Below are 14,306 nucleotides of genomic sequence, written 5' to 3'. Positions count from 1 at the left end.
TTGTGGGATCACAGAGTTAAAATGAAAATATATCTTTTTAATTTAATAACAATCATCTAATAATTTTATTACTTCAATGAAAATATGGAAAATATAAAATTTTAAAAGAAATCTAAAGTATTTTTAAAAATGTCAGGTTTACAGTATTGGAATTACTTGCATATTTAAGAATTTCAAACAAAATATGCACTACTTATGGAAAAATTATTATAATAATAGTACTACTTATGATCCGGTTCATTTTAATAAAAAATGACTGTTTACTGAACCTTAAAAAAAAAAATTAAAGGAAACCTAAATAACTTTTTTATTTAATTGATAATAGAAAATTATTAAAGAAATCAGCAAGAAATATCAAGTAAAGTATTAAAATAAAAAAATTTAAATAATAAAAGATGTAATAGTAGATAATAATCACAATAAAACTCTCTATATATATATATATTAAATTATAAATAGCATAGCCATATAACTGGCATCCCTGATGACAACAAAAATGGCAGTATATTGAAAAACACAAGTAAGAATAAATAAGTCATCTTATAATAGATGAAACTCTTATAGAAAGCTAGAGAGGAGGCAGGATCTGTGCGCACATCTTCCTCAACGCTCGCTTACTTCCTCTTTTTATCGCATGGATTTCTGGTTCAGCTCCCGTCCGCTATGTTGACTGTCTTTCTAGTCTGAAGTCATAAGCGTACTAAAAAAAAAAAAAAATTCTAGAGTATACATAAAGATAACTAAGTATTTCTTTATCATTTAACATTAAAGTTGGAAGGGCATATGTTTAAGGATGATAGTAATTTTTTTTTTTAAGAGGTTCAATTTAAGAAAAAATACCAACTGCAAAATAAGCCCATCTGTTTTAAGTGACAGAATGTAACTGTATATATCCTTCAACATATTGGTGAGTTGTTAGTCAAGTTAAATAATGAAACTCAGTATAGCAGTCGGGTGCCTTCCAGACCTAAACAAAATTCTAGGGTCTTCAGAAAATACACAATATACTTTCTATATGTCTAGATGAATGGAACCGAATATACTTGTAAGGACCCAAATCATGTAGTGGAAGGAACCCAATTATATTACAAAGTTTCATTATTTATAGACAACTTCACTAACAACACACAAATATGTTGAAGGAGACATGCAGTAACATTCCATAACTTAAAATGGATAGGTTTATTTCATAGTCAGTTTTTCTTTTTAAATTAAACAATTTTTTATTTTAAGGTTTTTTAGTTTTGCAGGTATTGGCATTTTATATTTGAATTAATTGCCTTTGACTACAATGTGAATATGTATTTTATCATAAGTTAATGAAACCAATTTTCTGTGAGTTACTCACTGCATTACATTTGATAAACAGTTTCCATTATGCAATGCAGTTGTTTCTGAAACATGCTACCAAAAACGCTTGGTTATTTAACCCAGTAGAAATGTCCTAATTTTTTGTCCCCTAAAAGGTGTTGCATGAGCACTTATCTCATGGTAAATGATTTGCACTATTTTTTTTTTACATAATTGGATGTGACGTTGACTAAAATCTTTACGATTACTTTCAATGCAAATTGAAGTTGACATTGTAAATTGTAACTCTTCCATCAGGGGCTGAAGAACCAGATTTTGTAAAAGATCTTCTCGCCTTGGCTCATGATTTCATATAAGAAATGTAGGAGGTGCCCAAGTGAGCAAAATACTCAAATAAAAAAAAAGTAACGTTAGGCGTGTACTGATGAAAGAAATGCTCAGTCCTACTGTTATGAGGAAGCCAGACCAAAACTGAATTCAGTATAGGAGGGAAGGTAGAAGAGGGATTAACATAAGTGGCAATTATTTGTGTGTGTGTGTTCAGTGTAAACAGTCCTAAAGGCTATTTGTTGTGTATGGTTGTTCTTTGAGTAAACTTTCCTTGTTTCTTCTGGTAAGTTGAATTCAGAAGATTCTCAATTAAATGTCTATTACTCATGTCAATTAGTAATCTTTTGTTATGTATATATTTATGTTTTTAAATATTAAATGATAACTGTACATACTTTAGAAATTAATATTAAAATCAGTGGTTTGAAAACTCTAAAAAAATACATAAAACTGCTGTAGAAAACTCCTTTAAATAAATATGCTTTGTTAGCACTGTTGTTCTGTTTTGTATCTCCTTTTGCTTGTTTATCAATGGAACTGGATACAGATTCAAACATTTACTTTGCTATAACACAATGCTTTGCCGGTTAATATATTAAGAAACAAATCCTCAGTCCTAAGTACTTGGTTCTTTACGAGTGAACTTTAGCCCACACCTAGAGTTCTCTCCAAACGGGTAACTCTATAATAAAATTTTTCAAATCAATATTTAGCGGGCATCTTACGTGATTAATTTTCTTTTTCAAACTCGGACATATTAACGGATATCAAAACATTATACTTCCTTATAATTTCTTTAAAGTAATTAATTACAATTTCTTGGTGCTGTATTGCAAAGATAAGTTGAAATAAAATGAAGCATTAAGAAAAAAATCGGATTTACATAACATATCAGTAATTGTAATAAATCCATTTACCACTAGTAGAATAGTTTCTCTGAATAAATGTGCAAAATACCAACCTCTCTATCTAAGTCCTCCATTGTTTTCCTCTTGATAACAGGAATTGGTCCTATCTGAAAAATAGAATAAATGATTTTTTTTTTCTAATTACAATGTAAGGTAGAGAAAAATAATATGTTCCAAACTAGTACCTTCTATATAAATAAATGTGAACTTAAAAAACGAGACTCCAAATGACCCCAGAGAAATATATACATTGAATTACATTCAGAAAAAAATTAGTAATATTAGCAAATAATCGCATGCTTATTACAGAAATGTTTTGAGTGTTGAAAACAAATAATAATAATTTATTTGTATTTATACATACAATAATGTTAGCGTTCAATTTATTTATTTTTGAATACATTGGTTAACTTTTAGAAGAAACATATTTATTACTGGCTATCTGCTTTATTTTAATCAGCTGTTTGTCATTCTATTCTGTTAATCATTCTATTGTACATTGAGTTATATTATCAACTGAGTACCATCAGTGTCAGAGCGGCCATTTACTCTGCCTACTTTATTTTATTTTAACTAAGGACCAATTGATTTTGATTCATATTCATTCATTTACATATTTCTTAATGGTATGTCTTTACTATTTGTATAAAGACATCAATAGATAGTCTATTCCAAGTACATGCTTAATATTCAAGCTAGTTTATTTATTAATAAATAAGTGGAACGTGGTTCGGGTGTGGTGAAAAAAAAATTCAAATAGCAATAACTATTTTTATTTGAACCAATGTTTCGTCCCATGTTGCAGGGCTTCGTTAGGGCTAAAAAAGATACAAACACTGACATAAGTAGAAAAATAAATGGAAAATTACAAGGGTATACAATGAAACATAAAAATTAAATAAAAGGTTATTAACAATAAATGAAAACCGAAATTGTACGATAAAAAGAAGAAATATAAAAGAAAGTACAAGATAAAACAGGTGGATAAGAATAAAATCAAGGGGGAAAAAAAGAAAAAAAAAGAAAGAAAATGAACAAAATAGAATTCATACCTGTTTTGACAGAAGCCAAGGTCAGAGTGAACCGTTTGTATTGGGAGGAGTGGGGATGGCAGGTAAGTACATTACATATGAAAATAATAATTCAATCATAAAGTCGATAAAGACTGCATCTCCCAGACATACCGACACTCCCAGACATTTTGAACCTTACAAAACCCTCATAATTCTTCTTTTCTCTAAGTTCTACATTTCAGAAGCCCACTCTCCTGTCATGTCTTTTATTTTCTAAATTCTTACCCGATACTTAATTAAATTATATTTTATAGTTACAATCCTTCCTTTTCTTTTACATGTATGTATTTTAATTTTAATTTATATTCTTATGTTACCAGCTTAAGTGTACTTACATTAATTACTTTACTATTAATTTTTCTATTGTATAATTTCACATGCCTCTGTATCCCCATTCATTTGATATATTGTCTTTCTTTATCATTTATGTTTATTGTATCCCATTATTTTAACATTATTTCTTCTTTGTTTTCTATCTGTGAACATTTTAATTTTTTTTTGTTAAATATTTCTTCTCCCCACCCTCCCTATTACAAATATTATCATTTATTGTTGACATAATTTTAATATTCTCTTTATTTTCTACACTATTTACTTTAACATTATCTTCAAATGTAACGTACTTGACAGCCATCCCCACTCCTCCCAATACAAACGGTTCACTCTGACCTTGGCTTCTGTCAAAACAGGTATGAATTCTATCTTGTTCATTTTCTTTCTTTTTTCCTTGATTTTATTTTTATCCCCCTTTTTCTTTTATATTTCTTCTTTTTATCTGTTACAATTTCGGTTGTCATTTATTGTTCATAACCTTTTATTTTTCTTATTTAATTTTTACGTTTCATTGTATACTCTCGTAATTTTCCTACTTATGTTAGTGTTTGTATCTTTTTTAGCCCTGACGAAGCCCTGCAACATGGGGTGAAACATTGGCTCAAATAAAAATAGGTATTACTATTTCAATTTTTTTTTTTTTTTTTACCACACCCAAACCACGTTCCACTTATTTATTAATAAATAAACTAGCTCAGATATTAAGCATGTATTTGGAATAGACTAACTATTGATGACTTTATACAAATAGTAAAGACATATCATTAAGAAATAATTGATATCATTATAAATAAGTGGAATATGGTCCATGATATTCCACTTATTTATAATTCACACGGTCAATCAGCGATCTTCCAGCTTATTTATTAAAAAATTTTTTTAAGCCCTCTTTCCTTTAAAAGACATTGAGCTTTTGAAATTTTTAATTATATATGTATATTCGTCTGTAGTAATTGAATATTACAATCTGCCTAAATTATGAAAATAAGTAATAACACATACACATTCATTCCATTTATACAAACCTCAATGCTTACATTTTACACAGTCGCATAAATGTACATTATTCTACAAGATAAATTGACAATAGGCCTTTTCCCATGTTCTGCATGAGAAGGGCAAAACACAACTTAATTACAATCCTGATATAAAAGGCCAATAGCAGCCGAGCTTGGAGTTGAAGCATTGATCTCAGTACAGTAACAAAATTATATGGATCTGGTTTACTTTGGACAACATTAAAAAAAATATCAACTTTTTTTTTTTAATATTTACAGTAAAACTTCATTATTAGGTATATAACAATATCCTGACTGTAACATTCAGTTTCGCCAGTCCCAGCTCCAGAGGGTGTTTTACACGGTCAAACTTTATATGTTATAAAGATTTGATTTCCCAGTTATAACAAAAATAATGAAGTTTTTCTTGGATATTTTTAACATTTATGATGTTTTGTCTCCTAAGTATGAAAAATATTGACTCTTAAGTTTTAGATACAGTTAAAAAAACATTAAAACTACTATCCAATCAAAGTTACAAACCTAGTAATTATGAATTTTTCGTAATTGCTTGGATAAGATGTTTCCAAGAATTGAAAGGAAATTAGTTACAGAAACAGATCCAATTTTTCACTCAAAAGCTTAGTAGAAGAAATATTATAAATTGAAGATTAAAACAGGTCCTATCAACAATGTAGGTTCAAGTTTGTTTTTTTTTTATTTGTATATTGAATAAATTAAAAAAAATCTTTTAGTAGTTTTTGTATGAGTAATTCTGAGGAAGATCTTAGGTCCCGTATGCAAGAATGGTAATTGGCGAAGAAGGAAAAATAGTGAACTTTTTGGGCTGAACAAGGAATAAAGCATCTCCTCATATATCATAATATCGAGGCTTACATGGCTTGGCCATGTGATGAGGATGAACCAGGAAAGAGTGGCTCATAAATTGTACATTAACGTTCTGGATGGTGTGTGGCGATGTAGTAGGCTGAAGGGTCAATAGAGAGATGCTGTGAGGCAGGAATTGTGACAACTGAGAATCCCTTTTACCCTTACAGCAGATAGAGAGTGATGGTTGGCAGCTGTTGAGCGGGCCAAGGGCAGCTTCTAGTGCCAATAAAAGAAAGAAGAGTTTTTGTATGAATTCCTGGTTATATTTATATGCAGATGATTTCCAAATGATTTCAAAAATTTACCTTTCCTTCCCACCTTCTGACCTATTAGTCGCTACGGAGAAGATTCAAGAAGACTTGAATAGAATTAGTCAGTGGGCACAAGAAAACAAGCTTAAGTTGAATGCAGAGAAGACTAAGGCAATCGTAATATGATCCAATCACCTCCTGAAAACTATTCCTCTTATTCCTAAACAACAATCCAATACAATTCCATCCATAAGTTAAAAACCTTGGTATCACTATAGACAAAACTCTCTCCTAGAAAAACCACGTCTCCGATATTTCCTGTCGTACCTTTTCCACCCTGAAGCGTTTAATTATCTTCGTCATCTCCTTTCTTTTGAAACCCGCAAGCTCCTGGTTACTTCCTTAATATTCTCCCACTTTAACTATTGCTGTGTGGTTTATGGGGGTGTCTCTGGGGATCTCAAAGCAAAATTAAAACAGTTAAATAATTGCTTTGTACGATTCATCTTTGGGGTCCCCAGGGACGCCTTCGTCACCCGATTATATAAAGAGTTGAAGTGGCTTTACCCCTCCTTCTGTCGTAAATATTTCCTTGCTTCCTTTCTCTATCAAGTTATCCAATTCCGCCATCCATCGTACATCTCAGATATCCTTCAATTTAAGTCCTCAGTGCATTTCCGCAATACCCGCTCACGGCCTTCAGACTTATTACTGAAAAGCAGGTCAATAATATCCACAAAACCTTTCTAATCTAAATAAAAACCAGAATTACAACAGCAAAGAATTATTATTACTATTATACAAAATAAAGTAAATAAATAGTGTAAGAGACATTCTGCATTGTGTAAAAAGCTGGAACATGTGTCGGAAATTCTTTAGGTTGTAGTGCCATCGTGAAAAATCAGTATTTGCTGAAAGTGCATTTTTTAAAATTAGCCCAAATTCAATACCAACCTCACATTATTATAGATGGTGTCAGCAGAAATAGACAAGACTTTTATCTACTCATTAGTCTTCACAGGCTATGTTTTAACTTCATACGGAAGATCGAAAATGGTAACACTATTTTTCTGATAGCAACAATGTTTAGATTAATTTAAAAATTCTCTTCAAATATGTTATTCAGTATTTCATCACTTACAATATGATAGTACTTTATAAAAAAAGAAAATTATACCATTAACAAACTAAAAATCAATTTATCATTCTAGAGCTGTGGTTCTTACGAGAGCCTTTGGGCAGGCCTGGCAACACTAAGTTTTTTGAGGATTTATTGTTATAACTAATGAACTAACCACCATTCCTGATGTTTAGTTGTTAGCTTAAAGGTTTTAAAAATGTAAATACACAACAGAAGTGACTCAAAGAGCACTTTTAAGCAAGATAATTTTGGACGCCCTTTACAGCAAGTTGGGAGTGGGGATATATATAACATATAATTTTACTTCATTAATGGTCCACACACTGCTATGGGTTGGAGTATAAGTCAAAAAAAATTATAAAGGTATTCTACTTAACAAAAGTGACAAGAAGTGTCTAGAATAATGCATTGATTTTTTATTACTTAATGAAGTATGAAAACTGTCATATCTATTTTTTAGGACTTACAAGATATAATAGCTTAAGCAACCATTTTTGTTTTATTTATATTTTAAATTTAAAATGAAGTTTTTTTTATTATAAATTTAAAATATATCACTTAAATTCTCTTCTGCTATAATTATACGACAAATATTAAAAAAAAAAAAAGATTTTTAATTTGCCATAATTAACATTTTATCAAGCCTGCAATATAACTTATACTTCATGAAAATTATAGGATCTTTTAGAAAATCTTTACTAGACTTTTTAATATAAACAACAAAAAGTGAAAAATATTTACCGAAGCTCCTTTTGAAGCGATCAATTCCAGTGTAGGATGCAGCACAAATGGAATACCCTCTAACCCTAGGGAAAAAATAAAATAATGTCAAATGAACTGATTAAAAATAATGAAATAAATTTTTAAAAAATTTCTTGATAACTGATAGTGTACTCAAATTTTCCTGGTACATTTTAAAGTTATTTAAACTCATCTTAGTGCATATTAATGAAGGAAAATAATTGAAAATTAGTACATTAATGTTTAGAAAGTATTTCAATTATAATAAAACTAGCTGTGCCCTGTTAGTTCACCTGTTTTAAATGACACTTATTCATGCATGTTTCATAAACATCATGATACAAGACAAAGTACATTTGATTAACTGAACAGCATCAGAAATTTATGTACAAAAATAAAGGATGAATCACTGAAAATAACTGAGACAGAAGCATCTTCCATTTGATGGCTAATAAAAAAACAAAAAAAAAAACAAAGTCCGATATGTCTTTGCTAATACTGGTCAGATTTAGGTGACTATTGTTTTTACTTGTAGAGAATTTAATTATCTTTCAAATACACCGCTACAATCTCCCAAGAGATGTACTAAGACTTAGTAGATGAAACTATTTTATCATTTCCTCATTCTGACACGATAATAATTGTAGATGATTTAAACAATAAAATCAGCAAGGGGGAGGGGAATTGAGACTATATGTATCTTCTTACCAATGGTTAATAAATCCCAAATCTCTACCCGGCTAGTTATAATTTTAACTATTAAAAAATACTAAACTAACAAAAACTACTAAAAATAATATTGCAAAGGTTTTAATTTTTTGGCACTTGGTGTTCCACATGTAACGATGCCCATAACGGTAGTCTCATACATCAGAAGTCACTGGCTAGAACTACTATATGAGCCTTTAAGTTGGAAGAATGACTAACTCTAATTTCAATGTTTTTGAGAAAAGTACTTTTAATAATACTTCTCAAAGTAAAGTTCTTACCTTTTTGTTCTGTCAAGGTATGGCAGAAATATAAAAAGATACAATTAACTACAATTTACTTAACTGTTTGTTAAATAACAATTTGTAATAGAATCAATATTGAAAATACTAAGACTGATTTTACAGAGTTAGCCATTCTGTTAATTGAAATGCTCACATTATTGACATAAAATATGAAGATATATGAAACTGATTGTAAGCATCTAAAACCCACATTGAAACTTATCATACCACTCTTTGCCACAGATGGAACGGAATCAAGAACCATAATGTTGAATGAAGAATATAAATACTACATAGAATCATTCTCACTGATTTAAACATCAAGAACTAGTAAAATAATAAAAATATCAATGGTTAATTAAATTTTCTAAACCCAATAATAAAATGAACAAAATTGATAGCTCATAAATTAAGAAAGAAGCTTACCTTCATGTACTTTGAGGGTTGCATATGATGCAGAAGAAGGCACCTGAGGTTTTGGCGGTATCTCAGGTGGTGAAGTTGTTATTAAGTTTGTTGCTAATGGTCCAGGACTCGAATGAACAGGTGGTGTCGGTGCTGGTCTCTTTGGCCGCAGAAGGTTGACATAGTCACCTGAATTGGTGGGTGAGGCTACCGATGGATAAAGACCATTTGGTGATGGTGTAGGGAGAATCGTAGGCTGTGGGATACCCTTTGGATTTAAGCTAAAAAAATAAAATGAATACCTTAAAGAAATCTGCAACAATGACTGGACATATTAGAGAAGAGAAAGTAAGATATAAAAAATAAATGACTAAAAGGTTATTCTTATTTCATCCATACAACAATTATGAGACTAAGAATGCGTCAATTATTTAATTATTTCTGTTAAATATCACGAGTAAAGACAAATGTGTATTAAAAAAAAAAGACATAATAAATATGAATGGGTAACATGAAAAAAATACCATGATATCTGATTATTATTCATTAATAAGACTGTTCATAAAAAAGTCTGGTATATATATCACACAACTTTCATATACAACCCTATTAAGAGATAAAATTCATCCTAGTATATTTCAAAACACCTATTTCTTTATTTTTCAGGATGACAATACTCCCCATACTATATAATATTTCATATAGAGTTAACAGAAAGTAAAATCTGACTATTGTCATAATAATTGTAGAAACATGAAAACCTTTGATTACTTCTTCAGTTAGTTATCAAATTATTTCATATTTTTCCACTGTTTAATACTACTTACATTTTTTTTTCTTTTAATAAACATTATTAAAAATTTGACATTTAAGCCTTTTCAGACTATTCCAATGAGGATAAGATCTAGTTTACTTTAAAGATCACTAGATTGTACATTGATATTAACCATTTAATTAAAATATTTACAATTGTTTTGAGAAAATGAAACAAAAAGTGTAAAATCAATGACATTAAGTGCCATTTCCAGTTGGGGCATTCTAAAAAAAAAGTTGAGTAACATTCTAGGTTTTTACCCTTGTTTGAGTAACACTCTAGGTGCATACCCGCCTTAAATAAGTAATTTTTAGTTTTAAACAACTTTTCATTTTTGAGGCTGTTCACACAAACACACACACATGTATACCATTTTGCAAGACTTCGTTATTTGGAGTATCTTAAAACATGTATTTTATACTGCCAATAATTGGAATTTAAAATATTTCACAATTAATATCACAATACTTCCCCTTAAACTTATTCTATTTATTCTACTATATAGGAAGTAAAAGTAATATACAAGCTTAATATATTCAGCGCTACATAAATCTTTATATTACATTATTTTCTCAATAAAATCTTATATTTCAAGACTACTATACCAAATTTATTTCTGATCAGAGGTTTCATATCCCCATAATTCGGAAAATATTAGTTACAGACAGTCTAAGTAGTTACTATACTAGGCTGAGCCTAACTTCAGAATCCGTGGGTACTAGCCCATTACAAAAATTGGCCATAATTTTGATAATGTTTGAATAAAATTCTATGTAATATTGCCCAACATATACCCTATGTGTAACTCACAGGAATTATAAAAAAAGTTATAATTTATTTTATTTCTTATTGCCTCTATTATTCATCATAAATACTCTGACATTTGTTACTAAAAAGACTATAACTGATAGTGATAAAGATCCAATAATTAATGGGGTCATCTTTCTGATCACTCCAAGTTTAATAATAAAATATAGTTGATCTATAATAACTATATAAAATTAATTAATAAGAAACAAATTTAAAAAACATAATAAACGTAAGTTACCTGTAACCTAAAACAGGCGGCGGATTGTTGTTGTGTGGTCCTAGACCCAGATCATGAATAGTCTTGAAGCATACAACAAGACCATTGATATCTCTAGAAATATGATAAAGAAGTTAATTTTAAGTTATATGCAAACATACAAATCTATTGATATCTCTAAAAATATGGTAAAGAAATTAATTTGTAAGTTTCCTATGTTCAATGGATAATAAGTATTACTGTAGTGAATAATAATTATTTGAATACAAAAAGAATGTACTCCTGTTATAGTATATGAGCATAGTATATAGAGCATAGTTATTACTTCTATTTATCAAGTGTGATGAATTCAAATTTGATAGTACTTGAATAACAAAATAAATCTTTATATAGCTAGTTAAATATTTAAAGTTTTAATTCTTAATCAGTATTATTACTATGTCTCATTTTGTATCAAATAATATTTTTTAAACACAAAATCTTTGTTTTCAATAAATTTCCTGAATCAATAGAAACTTAGATAAGGTTTGAAAAATTAATTTATTTAATGCTTTCTTGTAAAATATACTAGCCTTATATAAAACAAATAATTAGGTAAGTAATAACTAGTACTACACATCAACAATAAATTATAGCTTATAAATAAAGTGTAACAATTGAAATTATGTGAAATCATGATGTCATGTTATGTGATTAGAATGATAAAGTGGTTATGTATTGTAAACAACCATTTGTTTTGTCTTAAGTAGAATAGTTTTTTTTTATAAGGAGTTATCTCATTTTAAAAATATTAAATAACATAAATCAATGTAAAAATGTGTACATGAATAAAAAATAGTATCATACTGATTAAGCACTGGTAATACTATAATAAAAATAAAGATAAGCCTAAGAAAATAGTAATAATTTTTAGTTAATTGGAAAATATGAAGGGAAAAATTTTATGTTGAGAATTCTTTCTTAAAATATGAAGCCTATATTTAATATAATAATACTTTTTAAAATATTTATGTTATATAATATCACTTTAAAATGGTTTAGGAATTTCTCTTTAGTTCACTAATTGTAACAAAAATGCTGTTAATTAGTTGTAGTAAGGCTTGTAACAAAGGCTTCCTGGCCCAGTTCAGTTCCTTTAATATATCAAATTACACATGTCTTCATTCAAAAATTCATTATTTATAAATAGAATAGTGTTTTAATGAGGTTGTTGTGTAGCTCAAATTTTAAAGTTTTAGACAAATAGATAATTACATATAAGAAAAAATCCCGAGTTAGATAGGAATCCAGTTTATCAAACAAAGGATATATGTGACAGCATATACTGTGATATACTGCCTAAGAAACAATAACTTACCCAGCAAGGCTGAACCCTTCGGGAGCTTTTTTAGATTTACTTAAAAGAATGATGTCTGTTACAGCAGAAAGTGCCAAGTTCCTTCGTGTTAACTTATAGCATATCTGCCTCTTTTTCCAAGCCTTGGCATCTAAAATGTAACACTCAGATAAAGTCGAGAATGAAAATTACATAGCAGGATAAAATAACATGTAATTAAGTGTAATGGTCCGTGATTACAAACGTAAACAAAGAAAACTGACCCGTATCCATTGTCTTGGGTATGAGACCATACCCATCCGGTGGCATGTCTTTCTCTCCAATAATGGCAATGTCTTCGACGATATAGTTGTCGATTCCTTCAGTCTTAGATAAGCACAAATACCTCGAGACCCTGCCTCCGAAGAATGTACTACCCTTCCACAGATCAGCATCTGAATCTTGGTCATGAGTTTTTGAAACCTGAAGGGACATATTCATTTGTTTTGTTTTGTAAACAGCGTAAATAAGACATTCAGTAACAAGGAAATGTTAATGATACTCACAATGATGAATCCTGCAGGACGTTTTGATATATCTTCTATTACACTTATCGAAGTCAATGGTTTATCATCAGGAAAAGTTTTTATTATTTGCTGCATCATATTTAATAGAAGAGAAAGGGGACAAGATTAAACGGTGAGCTAAAAGGCACTGAATGAACGAATTCCGAATAAACTAACCTATAATTCAAAACTGAAACATTTCGTAAGCTATTTAAAGTTTAACACTAAATATTTACATAACTGTCCATTACAAAATGAGGAACTAAACTGTTTTATCAACCCCCTTGTCCTGTGGAAGATGCCATTTCAGCTGGCAGACCAGCCATACAACAAACAAACACACAGCTGTTCACAGACTGCGCCTGTCACAGACTGGCGGCAGATTGCGTGAGCTGTCTCCGGGATTTTCACCGGATTAACCGGGATAAATTTAAAACAGTCATATCGCTATTTATTACAATTGCATAAAAAATACATTTTCACCATTAGGCTATCACCGATTAAAATATTCCGTATCGTTATTATCGTCCATTGAGGCAATTAGAGCTTTGATTTTCTCTCTTAGTTTCCTTAACAGCAAAAATGAGGTATTACCCTGTTAATCATTAACTCTTATAAAATATTCTAAAATTAAAAAAAAAAAATCATACTTAAATGATTAAAGAATAGTTGAGAATATTGTGAAACAATTCTACATATTCTCCTCTCTATCAAATATCCAAAAATAACGAATTGAATTAATACTGAGATATGGCTTCATTTTGAATACATTATGCATAATTATTTGTGACTATGTAAATTCTTTTTTCGTGAATTAATTTAATTTAGAACAATTACAATATTTTTATGAGAAAAAGATTGTCGAGGTTGTGATTACTGAACACTTGCAAATAAAAGTTATTTTATTAGTGCCAACCTTTCGGCCATTATTTCAGACCTTCATCAGAGTAAAGTACATGAACAGGATAACAATTCAATGAATAAGAAATTAAAGCAGTTTAACAAGGAAATAAGAAAATAAAAAACAGTAGGAGAATATAGTAATATCAAAATTATAAAAAGGAAGAAAAAATTGATATAAATAATTTCGATATTAGTGTATTTTCATGATTTTTTTTTTCGATTATATTTTACTTCTATACATTTTCTTTCCATACAACTTTCGTACCTACATTATTTTTCGATTTCATATTTTCTTGTTGTCCGGTTT

The 14,306-nt window shown here is 29.3% G+C and overlaps 1 protein-coding gene across 1 annotated transcript; it reads right to left on the bottom strand.

Moving 5' to 3' along the window:
• Positions 1-365: 365 nt before the first annotated feature.
• Positions 366-13,389, bottom strand: Mvb12 (multivesicular body subunit 12-like Mvb12). Its single transcript, XM_014435793.3, has 8 exons — positions 13,097-13,389; positions 12,815-13,013; positions 12,573-12,702; positions 11,237-11,329; positions 9,396-9,655; positions 7,978-8,042; positions 2,603-2,656; positions 366-700 (listed from the first exon to the last, which is right to left on the bottom strand). The coding sequence occupies exons 1-8, from the start codon at positions 13,193-13,195 to the stop codon at positions 662-664; spliced, it is 939 nt and encodes a 312-aa protein (XP_014291279.1). The 5' UTR covers positions 13,196-13,389; the 3' UTR covers positions 366-661.
• Positions 13,390-14,306: the final 917 nt, after the last annotated feature.

Source organism: Halyomorpha halys, unplaced genomic scaffold (genome assembly GCF_000696795.3).
Source record: "Halyomorpha halys isolate HHAL.00 unplaced genomic scaffold, Hhal_1.1 Scaffold50.1, whole genome shotgun sequence".
Lineage (NCBI taxonomy): Eukaryota > Metazoa > Arthropoda > Insecta > Hemiptera > Pentatomidae > Halyomorpha > Halyomorpha halys.
This window is presented reverse-complemented; position numbering and strand designations above follow the sequence as displayed.

What these genes read in the sequence shown, in the direction of transcription:
- Mvb12 (XM_014435793.3), bottom strand. Translation starts at nt 13,195, where the DNA reads ATGATGCAGCAAATAATAAAAACTTTTCCTGATGATAAACCATTGACT. An exon ending in GTCCTGCAGGATTCATCATT is followed by an intron (nt 13,014 to 13,096) that starts GTGAGTATCATT and finishes ATGTCCCTTCAG; the next exon opens with GTTTCAAAAACTCATGACCA. An exon ending in GAAGGGTTCAGCCTTGCTGG is followed by an intron (nt 11,330 to 12,572) that starts GTAAGTTATTGT and finishes TCATATTTCTAG; the next exon opens with AGATATCAATGGTCTTGTTG.